Source organism: Chlamydotis macqueenii, chromosome 1 (genome assembly GCF_036417535.1).
Source record: "Chlamydotis macqueenii isolate bChlMac1 chromosome 1, bChlMac1.mat, whole genome shotgun sequence".
Taxonomy (NCBI): Eukaryota; Metazoa; Chordata; class Aves; order Otidiformes; family Otididae; genus Chlamydotis; species Chlamydotis macqueenii.
In genome coordinates, this window is record NC_141556.1 from 178,705,726 (window position 1) to 178,725,500 (window position 19,775).

The window sequence follows — 19,775 nt, forward strand, 5'->3', positions numbered from 1 at the left end:
TCATCTGAAGGACTTTAAGGGAGAAACATTTTACAACATTGTTTGCAAGAACTCAAGTAACTGCAATAACATCCCGGGTACTCTTCTGGTGTGCTGGTTCTTCCCTCTGTATTCTCATAACTGCAGTCACCCTTCTGGACATGTGCCCTGTCATCTCTTCAGAGCACCTCGGAACTGTTTTTTCCTTCTGTTGAGTATTGAAAATTGAGATGTTTGCAATGCATAAACAGAATCCATTCACCGAGTGTGCATGATACATTTCTACATTTGAAGCCTGCTGCTTTTGATTACTAGTTATAACTTTGTTCGTAAATTCATAAAAAATTTAGTCAGCATTCAGCATATATAGATAGACAACGAACAGTTACAAGGTTAGGACTAAACTATGTCTTCCCCCCCGCCCCCCCCCCTTGTTTTTTTGTTTTTTCAAGGAACTGAAATGAAGATTAGCCATTAATAATCTATTAGTTCAAATAAAAGGAAATGAATGTACTTTCTGTATTTCAGGGAAGTCTCAAGAACAGTCGGAAGATTTCACCCCAAGAGTTTATTCAGGAATTGAAAGCTGGGTCAACAGATGAAAGACTAGTCACTTGCTTAGAATCCCTCCGAGTGTCCTTGACAAGTAATCCCGTCAGGTAACATCATTAAGACATATTGCAAAGAGTACTCATATTCTTATTTCCTAATTGATTTAAATTAATGGCCCTGTAGATGTGCATGTTTGAAGGTTTTCCAGTTGAATGTGTATGCATTAGTGAATGCATACACATTTCTTTTTTTTCTTTTCTTTTTTTCATTGATTGTGTATTTTCTGTAGAACTATTTTCAGTAGATTTCATGGATCTGTACAATGTAATGCTATGAGAATGTAAAACAAGTGTTGTGCAGAGCAGTTTGCTTTGTTTTCTATTGCTAAATAGTCTGAAGGGTTTTTTTTAATTTTTGTTTTTGAAATATTATCTTAACTCTTTAAGCTTTTAACATATTTTGTCAGGGTGATCAATAATGGGAGATAGACACCATTGTGTAAGTTTGGTAGCCAGGAATCATATATTTTAGGTTGTGTGCTCCTCCTTCTGTTCAGTGTGCTTTAGGCTATCTTCCTTGCTGCCTTCTAGTAATTTTTTCCCGTATCTGTGGGCTTTATCTATACAGAAGAGAGCACAAATTTAGTACACCTGTGCTTTTTTTTAAAAAAAAAGACTAACTCTTCAGTAATCATAACTGTAAGACTGATATCAGTCTTTAATGTTGATTTGATCCAGGCAGCTTGATTTGGGTATACTGGCTTTATTTATTTTTATTTTTATTTTTATTTTTTTCTTTTTTCTTTTTTCTTTTTTCTTTTTTCTTTTTTCTTTTTTTTCTTTTTTCTTTTTTCTTTTTTCTTTTTTCTTTTTTCTTTTTTCTTTTTTTTCTTTTTTCTTTTTTCTTTTTTTTCTTTTTTCTTTTTTTTCTTTTTTTTCTTTTTTCTTTTTTCTTTACAACCTTCTGTTTTGGAGTTCCTATTTAAGGCAATGGTTGAACAGATTTTGGGAAACTTTGAGTTAAGTTCAAAATAATGCAAATGATGGGACATTATTAAAAATAATTAAACAACTTTCTTCTTTCTGCATCTAGCTTGGCAGAGTTGTTGATGTGGGTCTTCTCTATGGGTGTTTGCTTCTTTCCTTATATTATTTTTTTTTTAAATTAGATTGTCTTATTTGCAATATGTAATAATTCACATCGGAAGAAACATGCTTTACAGTAACCTGAGTTCTTCTGACAAAGGGTTTTACAGAAGATCTACTTCCTCCATGAATGTGAAGCTACTTTTTGATATAGTATTGCCCTTCTTTATTAAAAAAAAAAAAAAATAACAACCCACAAGCTCGGATATTTTTTTGTTTAAACTTATATTGATTTCACAAAGAAAACTTTGCTTGTTAGTATGTGTTTGGAAATAGAAACACAAAATATATGAAATATGTGACAACTTAAGTTTACAGCAATCTCTCCTCCCTGTTCTTGATACAACTGGATAGACTGGTTAAGGTTGGAAGGATAGTTTCTACTTTTTGTACATGATCCCCTTTGCTGCCCTTTTCCCACACACTAAGAGAAAAGTTAATCTCCCTCCTTCAAAAAAAACCAAAACAAACCAAAATATGTGATCTTGGTGAGATGTTAGTTCTGCCTGACAGCATAGTACAATGTGGTAGGACATGCAGGAGTGAGGAGGATGGAGAAATGGTGTCTGAATAAGAAATGTGGAGGCCAGTTGTGAGATAATGGTGTTGGTCTATACTTGAGAATTTAATAGAGAAAGCAAGTTGAACTGGACGATGATGTTGTATGAGAGTATCTGATCAATACCAAAAGTTTGGTGATCAATATTATGTGGAAGAACAAAGTACAGAAACTTAGAAGTTTTAGAGCAACTAAATATTATGAAATTTTGGACTAAGTAAGTTGTCCACAAATGTTGAGTAAGGAATGAATTAGAGATCGTGTAGATATATGGTATGAATACAGGGAAAAGAGCAAGTGCTTTTGTGCATGGAGAAATGGAAAAAGAAATGTTTTCATTTTCATAAACTTAATGTATTCTGTATCAGTCCTTCAAAGCATGCTAGAAGGTTATGATGCATTGTTGATATCTTAAGTATTGCATTGATACTTGTGGCAGATTAGTTTCCTTAAGTTATTGGTACAAATAGTTCTAGATTGCAACACTGGATTTAACTTTGTTCAGTCCAATGTAAACTATGGTAGGCAGAAAATTTGACAGTTGAATCTAAGTCCTAACTTGACCATCATTTATTAAAATTTAACTTCAATTTGAAACATGAAGCAGAATGTAAGAGACAGTACAAGGAACTGTAATGCTTGGATTGGAGTGAAACTCATTATTAAGTTAATGGATGTATGGCCTAAGAATAGGTCTGAATTTGAGAGGTTTGAATTGTAAGGAGAGTGACTGTAGCTTGCACTACAGCAGAGAAGAGATATTTAAGTAGGCAGGCAGCAGTTTCATTAAAAAAGAAAAATCTCTACTACTTGTCCATGATCTCACTTTAGTCTACAAATCAAAAGAAGAATTACAACCAGTAGAACATATGGGTTCTGAAACAGTCTTCTGGTGTATCGAGTGGTGCTGAAAACAACTGCTAAAATATACCTCACTAGGCTTAAACAGAGCATTTTGAAATAGCCTTAGGAAAAAACCGAAGTTCTTCAGTGGGGCTTATATACAAAAACAGCAGAAATGTTAACAGCAGCACACTGTTATTCAAACTAAAAATTTGTAGAGTAAACATTTTTAAGCCACGTCCCCTTCTTCCTGATGAGTAACAACAGTTGATATTTGTTGAGTGCAAATATTCATGACCTTGACTTTCCTATCAGCAGCCAGATCTTTGAGTAAGAACTTGCTTTGACACATAAATACTGAACTCCACTCCAGATGCTATAAATCTGTGATTATTTTTAACTCCTGTTTCATATGATATGAATAATCAGAAATAACTGATGAAGCCCTGGTATTTTATTTTGTGCATGTATAAAACCTAAGAAGAAATTTTTGCTTTTTTAACAGGATGAGAATTAAATTTAGATTGGATCTATCCTGACAATCTTCATGTTAGTGAGCTGTCATCTTTTTGACAATATATAATTTAGAGATTTTTGCTGTTTTTCCAATTACTATTCTTTAATCAACTTTTAAATCTCATTGACATTTTAGTTTCTAGAGCATTATTTTCAATTAGTTGGTTTTGTGAAATGTGCTTTTTAGTTCACAGAGAAAATCTTAATCAAGTGATTCTGAGTAGTTTGATCTTGGTACTTAGAAAAATGTATTGAAATCTATGGCTTACTGTAAAAAGTAGTATTTATTTTCCATCAATATAAGAAGAAAGCCTCTAAAGGAAAATGTATCCACTGATCTTGGTCTTTGTTCTTCACATAAATAAATGGGGTGTTTTTACTTCACAGTTGCCAACATAAGGCATCAAAAGTGGTTCATTGGTCTAGCTGAGCATAGTATTATGGATAACTAGTTATCTACAACTGTTTATTCTCCTTTAGTATAATAGTTGCAACAGATTTAGCTCTTCTCATTAAGAAGACATTTTTAATAAGTTGAAAAGAGGGGTACTGATAGCTTGGTATTTTGTCAGACTGATGAAAAGGCTGAGTGTTTGCTCTGGGTATTGCAAGTAGTATTTGTTCTTTTGTGGAAGCAGAGGAAAGGGCAGTAGTAATGCAACAGTGTTTTAGGCACTTGATCATTCTCAGCATCCTTGGCTGCTGGATGTATGACAAAGTGGCTGCACACAATTCTGTCTAATACAAAACGAGCTAAGAAATGTCTAGTAGGATCATCTTTAGGTCAGATATGGCTGGTTATACCAAAAATAATTGTCAGTTATTTGCCTAACCTGTTTCAGAATGAAATATTCATCCGGGAAGGAGAAAATCTATTTTCATATCTGTTTGCTTTTTGGGGAAAAAAAAAAATCATATAAAAGCATCTGATCTGATTCTCTCTTCCTGTAATTTTAAGTCCACTACAGTTCTGTATCTAGCAGACGTGAAGAACTGTTTATTTCTATCCTATGATGGAATTGGAAGTACTATGTATTTCAAAAGAGCTATTGCATCTCTCTTATGTTATTTCCAATAGAATAGCTTATTATTTGTCACTAGTAAGATCCCACCATTATAGGAGTGTCTAAATATTCTGGTTACTATTCAAAAGTGGTAAGAAATAAAATTTATCCAGTGCATACAATGATATGTAAATAGACAAAACAAATAAAAAAATGGAGAAGCTATAATGCAAGTAAAGTCAATGCTGTGATTTTTTTTTTTACTAATTCTGGTCAATGCCTTGATGTTGAATTTCTGATGTTGCAGAATGGATGCTTGCTTTTTATAGACTTTATTTTGTTAATACATGACAAGGGATTTCCTCAGCCTAAGCTTTTTTAAAGTAATAATTTAAAGAATGCACAGAAACTATTGATACTAAACCCACAACAGAATCCATGTTTTGGTGATGAAGATGGTGAAAAGTATTACATCTTTATCATGCTAACTATATCTAAATAGATGCTAACTAAATTGAGATGGTTTTGTAATCAGTTAATAGAAAGAAGTAATATGATAATTTAAAAGTGGAGGAATTGCACTTGCAGAGCGCTTGCAGCCCAGAAAGCCAGCCACATCCTGGGTTGCATCAAAAGAACTGTGGCGAGTAGGTTGAGAGAGGCGATTCTTCCTCTCTACTCTGCTCTCGTGAGACTCTACCTCGAGTACTGTGTCCAGCTCTGGAGCCTCCAACATACAAAGCACATGGACCAGTTGGAGAGGGTCCAGAGGAGGGCCAGGAAGATGATCAGAGGTCTGGAGCACTTCTCCTATGAGGACAGACTGAGGGAGTTGGGGCTGTTCAGCCTGGAGAAGAGGAGGCTCCGGGGAGACCTGATAGCGGTCTTCCAGTACCTCAAGGGGGCCTACAGGAAAGATGGGAAGAAACTCTTTAGCAGGGTCTGTTGTGATAAGACAAGGGGTAGTGGTTTTAAAATAGAAGGAAATAGATTCAGACTTGGATATAAGGAAGAAATTTTTTTACCCTGAGGGTGGTGAAACACTGGAACAGGTTGCCCAGAGAGGTGGCAGATGCCTCATCCTCGTAAACATTGAAGGCCAGGTTGGATGTGGCCCTGAGCAGCCTGATCTAGTCAGGGATGTCTCTGCTTCTTGCAGGGGGGTTGGACTATATGACCTTTGAAGGTCCCTTCCAACTCAAACTGTTCTGTGATTCTAAGTATGGAAGAAATACCCATTATGAAATAATTTTCTGTCTTATTGGCCAAAGATAAGAAGAAGAGATCCAAGGACTTGTCTTATGACAGTAGAATGGAAAATTGACTAAAAGTGTCGGGAAATATTCTTGCCTCTTATGGAAAGAGAAGAGTATTCAAGTACTTGTGAATTCATTTCATAATTGAATATTATAACTTCACCCTTTGTGAAAGGAATTTCCTGAGCAAATAGTCTCTACAGTTTCTCTACTTGTATATACTTACACAGATAATGAAGTCAAAAGAGCGAAACATTCTTTGTTATGACTATGAATGTCAGTGTTGTCCATGGACTTTAGGGTTAGGTAAGTGATTAGACATAGTTGACAAGACTAATAGCTACTATCAAAGGGATGGATGCAGTACTGCTGTCAGTCATACAGTTGCTTTCATTTGATATCCTTCCTTCTCTGCTGTTTATGGTTAGAGTCTGACCTTTCTAGGAGATCCTAGAACAATGTGTAGCAGAAATTGTTGGTTTTCTTTCCTTCCTTTGCAAGAGTTTTTAATTACAGTTCTATGGCAAAGAATGTATAATTATTAATTTTAAAATTAAAATTACTAAATTTAATGGCTACTGTAATTTTTGAAATCTATTTAATTTGAGGTTATCTAACTGTGTCACTGAGTGAATTAAATGCCTCTTGATCTTCTATTGAGTAAAGAGTCAATTTTGGGTTTTAAAATGATTCAGTTATACTGCCTTAAATTATGCTGACAATTTTCATTCATTGTAATTACTCTTTGAAATGTCAAATTTTTAAGTGTCTTTTTTCTTTCTCTCTAGCTGGGTTGAAAACTTTGGCCGAGAAGGTCTGGGGCTGCTGTTGGATGTTCTGGAAAGACTGGTTGAGACAAAAAAGTAAGGATGATTTCATATCAAATTGCTAGCTTTTCTCAGTATGTAAACAGGATTTAATTACACTATTTTTTTTTTTATTTATTCAGCCAGGACAAAGTTGTGAAGAGGAGTCAGCATAAGGTTATACAGTGTTTGAGAGCCTTCATGAATAATAAGGTATGGATTTTTTTTTTTTCATTTGGAAATCTAAATTACTACAATTCAATCAGACAACATACATGATCAGTGGGTATAAGCCTGTGCAATTTTGAGAAGTGATGTCTTGGTCAGGTGTGGTTTGAAGTTCTTTCTGCTGCCACTTTGTCTCTGTGGAAATACACTCAGAGAACAGTGTAAACTTTTGATCCTGATGTATGCCCTTGTTATAAAATAAGTGACTCATTTTGGACTTTTCTCTCATTTAAATTTTTAAGTAAGTATTTGACGGTCTTAAATGTAATTTGAAATATTTACTTCAGGGAACTGCCACTATCCTTCACTAGATATTCGATACAGTCATTTGGATTCCCTCCAACTCTACTTACAACTGTTTTTCTGTTATTTAGTATGGATTGGAAAGAATTTTGGGAGAAGAGAGAAGCCTTTTGTTGCTGATCAAAGCCATTGATCCCAAGCAAGCTAACATGATGACCGATATAGTTAAACTCCTTTCTGCAATGTGCATTGTTGGAGAGGAAAACATGTAAGTACTGTATTGAGCCAGAAGTACTAAGGTGATTTTACGATATCCAAAGTTATAGTTACACTTGAATGAAATGCTAAAATTTTGAACTTAGATTTGAAAGTAATATCTGTACTGTGTTGTCAGTTTTCAGAATACCTTTGTGATTTTTATTGTGACCATATCAGTAAAAGTTTTCTTTTTGACATGTGAATGTATTGGTTGGATGGAAGTAGTTATGCAATCATTCTTTTGCTTAAAAATTTTTAGCATTACCTTTAAGATATCTCAACTATTGTAATCCAATAAGTCATTCTTTGGCTACAAAAGTCTCCAAGGGAAACAAGTAATGTTTAAACCTCCTGAATTTGTATGCAAGAAATTGAGGCAGGTGAATACTTCGGCAACATGCCCCTTCAGATAACAAATGAACAGCAAGGTTAAATATCTCTCTTGAGTGAAAAGCTTTTCTTTTCTTATAGCCTTGAAAAAATTTTGGAAGCTATAACAGCAGCAGCAGAGGAAAGGAATGTTGACAGATTCTCTCCTATTGTAGAAGGTCTTCAGGATAATTCTGTTCAGCTGCAAGTAAGCAAATTTTTTTCACAAACCTCTGTAACAAGTAAAAATAAAATAACTTAGTTTTCTGTATTGAACAAGTCATTGTAATAAAAAGGAGGATGGATGCTGTTTCAAATAAGGGTTAAATTTTGGAATGTTCCTATCTTCAGCTTCTTGTTATGTGGTTTCATACCTCTTCATTCTAGAATAGAGCTTTTTATGGTTAAAATGACTTATTTACCTTTTTTATTTGTAGTCTCTGAAAAAAGTTACTTTCTAACTCTATTTAGTAGTCTAGATATTAATTTGTAGTATAAGATGTTGAGTAAACAAACTTTTCTTTTTTACCTAGTATTGTGAAAATCACTACCAAAATACTTTTTCTGAAGTGCATTCTAGAATACATGTTCTAGGAGTCCTAAACTGAGATCAAGGGAACAGCATATAAAAGATGGAGATAGAAAATTACTATCCAACATGAAGTCAGTGAAATTCAGTTACTTTGATTTGACAAAAAAACAGTTACCTGCTGATTTGTTGTTTGTTTTTTTTGTTGTTGTTGTTGTTGTAGTATGCATAGGTATTCCTGAGTTCTCTGTCCTAAGCAAGAGATCTGATAGCAAGATTTTTTTTTGTTTTTTTAATCTTGCTATCATAGCCATAGCAGGATCAGTTACTGTGTTTTGAATTCAGCTTTGAATTATTGCTCGGTTTTCTGGCACTAGGAGTACATGGTGTAATTTACCAGGTGAGGTGATAACTGAGGGAAGGATTATTTTTTAATTTTTTTTTTTTTAATCTTGTAAATGTTTGTTTATCTCAGCCTAGATTTATTACACTGAGTTAAAAACTTTTAAATGAAAACTAGATCAAAGCATTTATAAATTATCTGGTTCCTTCCTTTGCTTCAGTCTTGAAGATGATAGTCCAAGTTTCTTAGGAAGCTCAGGCAGCCAACTTCAAAGTCAAGAAGGCTCTCCCCCCAGCAATAATTTTTATTGGCTGAAAATGTAGGAAATTGTATTTGTTCTTACACTTTTAAAAACAGAAAAACAAATGAAATCTATCAGGTTGATACTGATTTCATATAGATGATATTGATTCTGGCTTAGTGCAGTAAGATTTGTCTTTTTTAGTGGTTGTTTCCCGCCCCCCCCCCCCCCCCCCGATATATTTATTTTGTCATATCATAGTAATTGCTTTTAAAGGTCAAAAAGGAGACCTTATATTGGCAAGGCTAGAGTGAGGCTGGAAAGGGGCTGTAAGAACTGCAGAGTAATACATTTTTTCTTTGGGCGGTAGCTAGGAGGCTTTGCGTAAGGCTCAGCCTACAGTGAAGGTTAGCAAGGAGAGAAAGAAAAAGCTTTGAGTTCCAGCTATAGTGGGACTGGAAAGGCAAGGGTAGACTGTAAGACCACAAATTTTCTGTTTTCCAAGGCTTTTGAGTCTGCATTTTCCAGATTGGACATAAATTTGGACATAATAGGACGATAGGATGAAGGGTATTGGTTTTAAAATAGAAGGAGGTAGATTCAGATTAGATGTTAGGAAAAAAAATTTTACAATGAGGGTGGTAAAACACTGAAACAGGTTGCCCAGAGAGGTGGTTGATGCCCTGGAAATGTTCAAGGTCAGGTTGGATGAGGCTCTGAACAACCTGATCTAGTCGAAGATGCCCCCACTCCTTGCATGGGGGCTAGACTAGATGTCCTTTGAAGGTCCCTTCCAACCCTAACTATGATTCTGTGAGTTTTATTGTAGTAGCTGATTCTTAATTTAGGTATTTTTTGCAAGAATAATTGCAGTTCTTCATTCTTAAATTTAAATATATTGTCTCGTGTAATTCTGTTCTTCTCTGGAATCTCTGTTTCATTTAGATTTCAAGATTAATGATTTTCAGTTAACAAGTTCCTATCCAGTATAATTTTTTTTTTTTTCCCCCTCTGTATTTTAGCATCCTTGTGATAGCAGGCAGTATGAATTTGGGACAGGTGTGCAACTTTGGGCATGTCTGACCTTCAGGACAATATAACACTTGGCTCACTTCATGTGAGGCTTTTTTTGTTTGCATGCTTTTTAGTCCTTCTTGGTTTATCTTGATACTGGGTCATGATATAAGTAAAAAATTTTGTTCTTATTTGATCAGCCTGAAAAACAAGAATATGACAGGTTTGGTGACTTTCTGTTATACTTATTTCTGTTGTTCTAGTACAATCAATAAAATAAAAATGTATATGTAGTATATATTAAGAAAGTTTTATTCATAATTAAATTTATTCACAATTAAATTTTTTAATTCATAAGAATTAAAAAACCTCGTCCAAATGCGGAAATTAGTTTTAATGTTGAATAATGGTAGTTCATTATCTCTTGATATTGTTTGAGCAACTTTCTACTTTTTTGGCATGAATATTGATATCAATTAAAATTTAAAAACTATTTTGATTCAGAAGGGAGAAATGTTTTAGATCATGGAAATTATATTTTCCAATTTCAGCATATTTTATTAACTTAAGAGAATTTGAGAGCCTATATTCTGTATAGAGCATATAAAGGTTTGAGAACTTGCAGGTCCATCACAGCACTTATATGAGATGCCTGTATTTTGATAGTGTGAAGAGCGGTACTTCTCCGACTATTCTTTACTAGCTTACAGGGATTCAGAGTCCTGAAATTAACAGCATTTTGGTGTTAGGCTTCCAAATGTGATCTTGAATTTTCAGGTGTTGTGCATATATGTGGATGTGTATAGATTTAATAAGGGAAAAAAAGCTATCTATAACTCGATTTTCTGTATAGTTCAAAAAGCACATGAAAACTGCCTTAAAAGCAGCCCCTTACTTTATTTGAAGCAGCAGGTAAATTAAATTAATCCTGTGTACTTCTCCCATTATCCATGGCGGGCACCCGATTGCATTTCACCCATTTCCCCCTTTTTAAATATTTAAAAAAAAAAAAAGTAAAGACCTCTTTAAATCTATAAATATGCCTTGCAGGTTAAACTGAAGCTGAACAGATAGTAGCTCTTTTAGATCAACGTTTGGGAATAGGTTTCAAAAATTATAATGCCTTGTAAACAGTTGTTACTAAGCAGCCCCTTTAAGAAATAGATACCGATATTAATGGCAGTTGAGACAGTTAGTATGCAGGTAAAAAAGGTCACAGCTGGTGATCTCTAACCAGTTAGATCTTTCTTATTAACATGAGGAATTTCGTACTCACTGTTCACAGCGATGCTCAACTCCATTAGTGAGTTACCGCTGATGAGATAACTGAATCAGTGCAGAAAACTTCAGCAGAGTTGTTTTTTCAGACTCCACTAATGGTTACTAGATTTCTTTTTTTTTTTTTTTTTTTTTCTTTTTTTTCTTTTTTTTAAGACCAGGAAAAAAAATCAAAGTTCCTCATGTGAATCTGTTGTAAACTTTTATAAAAATGACATTGACCTGGTGGTTAATTTGACAGTGTTTTAATGAGACAAAAGCTTACAGTTGTCAGTTACTTGGCATACTTGCCTTGATTATCTGCTTGATGTATGTAGACTTGCTTTGTGGCAGTTCAATTTGACACTAACAACTGACCTTTTCAATTTTAAATTGATTAACATTTCTGTTACTTGAAGGCTGAATATATAAAAAGCCTCAGTATGATGATTTTTGGATTTTTAGTGAAAGCTCTATGGATCTACTTTTTGCATGTGTTGAAAGCAAAGGATATTCTCCCTTTTATCTTTGATAAATACCCATATTATGGAAAGCATACTTAAATAATTTTGGTTCAAGACAAGATTGGTAATCTTAGTTTGAGAATGTAAGTACAGGAGTAATATTGAGTTTCTAGTTTTGTTAAATTAAATGTAGTTTAATATCTTAAGCCTGTGCTCAAGAAAATGCATACAAGGCAATTTGGTACCTTTGTATACTTATGACAACAACTGAAAAAATCTAATACTTTGATTGTTCAGGTCACAGGGGCAGGAAATAAGACTCCTCTGGCATAACTCGTTTTGATGTATTTAAGACAATGATGGCAACAACAAATTTTCTGTTGCCCATTTCTTCTCGTTCTTCTTGTAGTATTGAATGCTTCTGCTCTCCAATCATCATTTTTCATCGCTCTTCCTCAAGCAGGCAGTTTAACTAATGGAAGAGTGCTATTCTTCTGTGCAGTTCTGGTTGGGAAAGTGAGCTCCTTCTAGTTGTCCAGTTAGAATTGAAGTGGTACAGTGTTCAAGAAAAAAATGCAATTCTTTCTTTTCCAATTAAGTTCCTGAAAAATGAGTACTGATCATCCCTGTGAAAACCTACAGGTGCTTAATGGCTGTCCTACCAGAAGCATTTTTGTGACAGAGTAAAAGGTCTTATCTATTCATCAGTAGGATTACACTCTCAGTATTTTTAGTTGTCAGGGAATACCATTTCACCTTTCTTTTTTATCTAATAATATGAGAATGTGAGATGGTACAGTCCGTTATATTTTGGTTAGCTGAATCTGTTGGTGATTCTTTGTTGTTCTGTGCTAATGAGATCCTTTCCACAACTGCATATGTAATAGGATTGATCAGAACAAAGATCACCTTACCTAAATGTAAAGGCTGATAATATTTATTTAAGATCCATGTGAATGTACATGGATGTGGATGGTACATGTCAAAGTCATTAGTAATAATTTTTAATCTTTAGCAAGAGCAAATAATTGATGAACTTCAATATAGTGTCTATACCAACCCCAAATCTACAGCCAGTTTAATACTGGCAAACAGAATTTAACTAAATATGTATCGACTTTAGAGACTTTACTACAAATGCATACTTGCAGTAAGAGTGAGAAAAGTGAAGCAGAAAATCTTACTGCAGTTCCTCTTATTCAAATGGGCAAGATATAGTTAATATAGATTGTCCTGTCTATGCAAGGAAACAGCTGCTCTGAGCTGCTGAGATGTACCTGAGGTTTTCCACCAGAAAAGGACCAGGTATATTCTGTCTGGTCTTCAACTGAGGAAAATGTAAGTTTAAAGTACAGGCTGTGGAATCCTCAGAAAATGGATCCTGTAACTTGACAGACATCACCAGTTAGAATCACAGAGGATTAGAATTTCAAGCTGTAACTTCTCACTCAGCAGTGTATGTCTGATGTCATTGGTCTAGTTTCTCATAGAGGAAAACATTCAAAATTTTGGCATTCCAGGTGAGCTGTATCATCATCCATGCAGAGTTCTTCCCTACCAAAAGTAATGTGTCTGTATCCATCAATATGTGCCCATCTCTTAGATAAACATGCAAAGTATTGTAGGTTTCCCTACCATGTGGCAGCACGGCCTTAAAAGCGTTCCAAACAGAATATAGTCACAGACCTGAAAGCCCTCTGAAAACTAATATGGTGAACTATACTTAGCTGCAACTCTTTAGAGGTGAACCAGGGAAGGAAGCATCTAACCAGACTGCCCAGGTTAAGTGAAAGATTTACTCTTGGCTTTTCCCTTAAGAAAGGAAAGTGCCTCTACACACCTTCACTGCATGCCTATTGTAAACAGCAGGATACTCCCAAGATGGCATTACTATTTGGGTTAGGGGTGCCCTTCAGGAAAGAGTACTTAGAAATTGCAGTCCTCAGCACCACAACAAAATTTTAGAAGGTACACCAGGGAGCTGTATATTACCATATGCCTTTCGCTGTTAGAGCCTAAAATAATTTCACTTCTTCAGGCATCTTCTCAAGGGCAGACTGGCAAAACACCTCCACCTACGGAATCTACAACACTTAATGAATTGTTTTTTAATTAGACTATTTGCCCAATTTGCTCATAATGACTTCTGCCTTCCTAGGAAGCTAATTTATCTATCTTCACTAAGCTTCATACTACTTCAGCACAAGTACCTCTTCATTTACTTTTTAGATATGGACACAGCTTTCTCACCTTGTGTTCATGTCTGAAAATTCAAAAGGCTGTCAATCTGTTTACAGAATCTTATCCAAGGTAATCGAGTGTAAAAGAATGCAGTTAGGGCCCACTCGTCTGAAGTGCAAGCGGTGACTGATTGTTCTGTGTCCCAAAAGTTGACACTTACAGAGCTGTCAACTGGAGCATCACAAGCATTTTGCTTAAGTGTTATGTACTTTGAGAATTGTCAAGGAATTATATTATATTTAAGATAATTGATCTTAAATTTTTTCTTAATTAGGAACATTGAAGACAAATAACTATGAGTGGATGCTCCTTGGAATTATGTGTAATATGAATTCTTATAGACACAAGCACTTAAAGAAAATAATTACTTATCTGTAGCTTCCTTTCTCCCTTAAGAAGTTATTTCAACTCTTTGAACTCTATTTTCTCTTTGATCTGACCCATTCTTAGCAGTGTTAGAGACTGGATGGTCTCCTTTTGTGGAATAAATTACCATATCTGTTATTTCTACTGAATTTCTTTGATTAGAAGTCACACTCTAGACGCAGGAAACAAACTCATTGTTTGACTGTTTTTAGATCTGAAGTCAATAGTACTTTCTAGTAATTTAATAATTCTAAATACTGATTTGTATTTGAATATTCAGGTTTGTTAAGCAGATTTAGCACTACTTTAAGATAACATAATCTAGTATTTCTAAACAGAAGTCTGATACCTCTACCTCTCTACCTCTCAAAAAATCATGACAGACTTTATTTTTTGTTTTTTCTGAAAAGCATTTCTGTGGTTCAGACTTTCTTCCTAAACAAATAGACACAGATGGAGGTAAAATCTCAGACTTAATTAAAACTTTTTAGATTGGGAACAAATTGGCTTTCTAAGTAAGTGGCGGATTTTTCTCTTTAGCAATGTGGGACACTGAATAGGATTTAGTCTGTGAGTAAGCCAACCCATCAAGCATTTGAGGTAGATGTCTAAACTCTCAGGTAACTGATGGAAATCCAAGGCTCAATTTAGTTGCCCACTCATGAACTTCAAATGTAATTTCAGATGCCTTTGTAGACCCCACCTCTGCATTTGTAAGCCAGATGAGACACACTGAGGCAGCTGTAATGGTACTCTGTGTACTATATGTTCATGTTTAAACTAATAAATTGGATCCTTAGTCAATAAAGATGATGGGTCCTAGGTGCTCTGGTTGCTCCATGTGTGCCATAAAGAAGATCTTTTAGAATCTAAAATCTTAAAAAAGAGCTTTAAAGAAGAATCTAGTAGACTGCTGATTAACAAGAACAGGAATTTAGCTATACATGTAGCTACATATAGATATCTGTCTGTATATAGGCATCCAAATGCAGGTATCTGAAGCTTGAACTCCATTGTCTTGGAAAACTTTTGAAAATTGGAGTACTGCATCCAGCTCTGAAACTCTCAGCACAGGAAAGACATGGACCTGTTGGAATGAGTCCAGAGGGACATGAAGATGATCAGAAGGCTGGAGCACCTCTCCTATGAAGAAAGACAGAGAGTTGGAGTTGCTCAGTGTGGAGAAGAGAAGGCTCTGGGGAGACGTTATAGCGGCCTTTCAGTACTTAAAGGGGGCCTGTAAGAAAGATGAGGGTAGGCTTTTTAGAGGGCCTGTAGCGATAGGACAAGGGGTAATGATTTTAAACTAAAAGAGGGTGGATTTAGACTGGACATAAGGAAAAAAAAAAATACAATGAGGGTGGTGAAGCACTGAAACAAGTTGCCCAGAGAAGTGGTAGATGCCCCATCCTGGAGACGTTCAAGGCCAGGTTGGACAGGGCTCTGAGCAACCTGGTCTAGTTGAAGATGTCCCTGCTCACTGCAGGGGGTGTTGCACTACATGATCTTTAAAGTCCCTTCCAACTCAAACTATTTTGTGATTCTGTGAATTCTGTTTGAGTTTATTCCTGTGCCTTAGGCAGACACTAACTGAACTAAGCTTACTACTTTTTTTTTTTTGGTTGATTTACTGTCAAACATAAGGTAATAATATATTGGTTTTCTAACTGCAAAGTTTAGGATAGCAAAAAAGTTTATTTGTTCTTGATTCTTCCCTGGGTTATGGGTTAAAACTGCCTTTTAATAAGCCACTTGGATGCTGTCTATCAAGTTTAAGATGGGTTTTTTTCTCTTTCTTTTGATCTTGACACGTTCACCCAAAATCTGCCTTTACAGACTGCAGCGTTACTAAGTTGTTCACAAGCTTGTTTCTCTTCTTGATATAATTTTATACATTTTTTCCTTACGGGTTTTAGATTCGCTAAACAGATCTATCTTACTGCAATCTATTTCTAAGTGAATGAACTAATGTCAAATTATTGAGATCATATGAGATTTAAGTATTATATGCTAATTGCTAGGTATTGAATTATAGTTTCATCTGGAGCATGTTTAAAATGTTTGTGATCTTGTAACAGGTTATTGCTGTTTTCTTATAATTAGTCTTTTAAAATTGTATTGCGCTTTTTTTTTTAACTTTTCATGAAGCAAATTACTCAAAGGTAGATGTCTAAGCAATGCTTTGCTTAGACCTGTGTTTTCTTCCTCTTGTATAACCTTTTCTTGTTCTACTTTTTGTAGACTTCTGTTTGAAACTTTCAGTATTACTTGTGGCTGTATTCCTATAGAAATCGTTTGCTAACATAATCCAGTAGATCTTTGTCTTGTTTATTCCAGGAAAGCCAAAGTATGTTCTGGTTATGAACTGTGACCAATTCCTACTTGATCAAATTTGACTAAAGTACTAAAATAACAGTGATTTTTCCTGATGTGTTTCTTGCTTTTCATTGTTGTATCTTGTTTCTATTTGATTTGAATAGCACATGTGCACATGTACCCTGTTGATTTGGCAAGTTAAAAGAAAATACTTTTTTTTGGGCAGCAATTAGATCTGTAGGTTTAATTGAAATTGCATTGGTATCTGAAAGGTAAAACTGTAGTTTGCTCTTGATTGGGATTTTCACAGTAGTGTACTTTGTTTAGTCTCTGATTACCTCTTTATTGATAGTTTAAATCAATTGTGATAAATGCTGATTCCTTGCTTAGCTGCCCATTCAGATAAAGTTTTGCATGAAAATGTACTGTTTTAAACTGCTGATAACAATGACAAAGGTTCCAGTTCTGATGTAATCAAACAACATGGAGTTTGATTTTATTTGCAGCATAAATGTAACCTTACAGTACTGTACTTTATCACTGACTGTATGATAGTGTTGTTCAATTAAGTCTACAATGATTGAAATGCCTCACTGATGTTAACAGGAGTACAGGTGTTGGTGGCATCTGTCAATGTACTGAATTACTGATTTTGAATAGCAGAGCTAACTGAATCAAGAAAATGCAACTGAATGAAAGACAGTACTCGAGAGAGATAAATTGGTGTAACAGGTTTCACTAAACAAGCTCAAAATTAAAGGAAGTAAAAATTTTCATTGCAGCTACTTTGTCAAGGGGATCTACACTAAAACAAATATAAAAATGTTTAAGAATAAAAAAATACAGCCCTTACTTACATAATAAGAAACTATATTATATAAGGTATTGTTGCACTAAATTTTAACTGATTTGATTGCCTGCATTTTCTATTGTCTGTTATGTCCAATTTACAGATGAGGCTGATCAGATTCTCCACCACGTCGTGACACTGCAACTTGTGCAGTTTGTGGGCCTAAGGAATACACTTTATATTCAAAGCCAAGAATTTGTTGTTAGTCTAAATTAAGTTTTAGGTGTCTAATGAAAGGACTCTCAGTAGTGCTAACACATCTCTGCTTGCGTCCTGTGCTTCTGCTTTTCTGTGCTGCATTTTATTTAGGGTCATATTGCTATCTCCTAGTTACAGAAATGTATGTAACAGTAAACTTTGTGCCACAAACTTGTACAAGGCTAAGCAAAATCTAACGTTAGTGGAGTGGTAGTCTTTCTGTTACTAGACAAATCCTGTTGCAGCTAAATAAGCCAAACCAGAGCTCCAGGCAGGCAAGCCAAGTCTTGATAAAGCTCGACAAGTCTGGAAGCATGCGATGTTAGCTTAATACAAAGCCTGTAGCCTGTTACTAGCAAAAATAACTGCATTACAAGCCCAAATGTTCTGAACAAAATTTTAAAGGACATGACAGAGAAATACTGAATATGAGGACCTTTTTCAATGTCCAAAAATACTTGGCTGTGCAACAGGAGAGTCCTAAGTTCTTCTCTGTTGGGTGCTGTTAAAACAATTACTGGAAGGTTTTATTCAGTTCATTTTTGAAAAGTGAACTAGGCACCTTAGGTGGTTTTGAATTTTTTTTTTATTTTATTGTTTTGTGGAGTTTGGTTGTAGGTCAGACTAAATATTTTCTTTTTATTCATCTTTTGGTATTTTTAATTTCCTTTTTTGGGGTTAGCACCACTTTTTCTTGCCTGGTGTAGAGTGATGCTTTGGCAGTAACAAACATCAGACTAACTTTTAGAAACAGTACATACACAGAAACAGGCTTCAGGAGTAATACAAAAGTTTTGTTTGGATCTATTTGAAGAAAACAAATTATAATTTAACTAAGTCATATTTTCCTTTAGGTTTCTAAAATACTACAGACATACGTACAGAATCAAATTGCATAAAATTAGAGAAATAACAGATTTCAAGGAGAAGTGTCATGAGAATAGTTCTAACTGGCACTACAAAGATAAGGAACTTACCATGACAATTAAAGCCCCAAATTGTTATCAGTTTAGCAGCCTTCCAAGTGAATTGTTCAGAGAACAATTTATAACCTTAAAGAAGCCCCAGATTTAAAGATCTTCCTCCAGGGAATATATTTTATTAAAGACAGAATGGTCAAGGTTGTGGTCCTGTTACCTGTATTCCTATTTAACTGAGTTATTTTACAATTGACTGCTATTAATGTAGTGCCAGAACCTTTCTGAAAGAAAAGACACCACAGGTATATTCCTCTGTAATATGTGTAGTTTTTTAATTGCAACTCGTTAGGTGATGATGTAATTGATCTCACTGTAAAGAATATGGAGAAAGGACATGAACAGGCTTTCATTGCCCTGTTTCATTGCCCCCCAAGTTTCTAGCCTTGTATGTAGCTTATTTTTTTCATTAATATTTTTATTAATTTTTTGTGTGTTACACACTTTTCTAGCATAAAATAAAAAGATGGACTTAAAGCAAGAGAAAAAGTAGCGAGGAAACATAACTTCAACAAACCTTAGTACAGCCAAGTAATTTTTGAGCCCTAAAAGCTTTTTTTTTAGAAAGAAACTTCGTAATGTCAAATTTAATACTATTTTGTAGTATTTTGGAATTTGACTGCTTAAGATACTCTTTTCTAAATTTTTCTGAATGGTTTTGACATTTTACAAACTTTTTTTCTTTTTTTTTTAAGTTCAAACTTAGGCCAATCAGAGCATTCTTGCCTGCTCTTTGAGCCTTTCAAACAACTTTCATGGGTTTGTTTGCTTGGTATTGTAAGTTCATCTGCCAACCCCTGAACCTGTTTGTATCTCTGTTCTACTTTGGGAACCCCTTTCACACACCAGTGGAACATGTGATGAAGTGTTGCTGTGGCCTTTGTTTTCTTCGGGTACTCTTTTCACGTTACCTTTACTGACCCTACAGATTCCCTGGTGATCTTCCTTCTTTTGTTATCTTTGAGAAAAAAGATGTGCTAATGATAGATGCTTTTTTTTTTTTTTGCAAGTTGTCCCTCAAACTATTTTTCTGTTTTTTTTTTTTTTTAGTCTGCTGTAATACAACTTTGTGTGAAATTAACCAAATTTTTTTTTATTTTTTTCCCCTTTGTGTTGTTTTAGTTTGTTTAGATGTCATAACTTGAATAATTATTGTCTAAGGCTAGAGTAAGTTACAGAAGTATATCTTACCATTTTTATGCAGTTAATTTAAATAATTGA

The 19,775-nt window shown here is 34.7% G+C and overlaps 1 protein-coding gene across 1 annotated transcript in view; it reads left to right on the forward strand.

Annotated features, from left to right (window-relative positions):
* DIAPH3 (diaphanous related formin 3) overlaps positions 1 to 19,775 on the forward strand; it is a 256,760-nt gene that overhangs the window by 39,606 nt on the left and 197,379 nt on the right. The window contains exons 5-9 of the mRNA XM_086771793.1: positions 508 to 638; positions 6,643 to 6,717; positions 6,804 to 6,873; positions 7,263 to 7,399; positions 7,861 to 7,966. Coding sequence (XP_086627919.1) covers positions 508 to 638; positions 6,643 to 6,717; positions 6,804 to 6,873; positions 7,263 to 7,399; positions 7,861 to 7,966 — 519 coding nt within the window. The remainder of the gene's footprint in view (positions 1 to 507; positions 639 to 6,642; positions 6,718 to 6,803; positions 6,874 to 7,262; positions 7,400 to 7,860; positions 7,967 to 19,775) is intronic.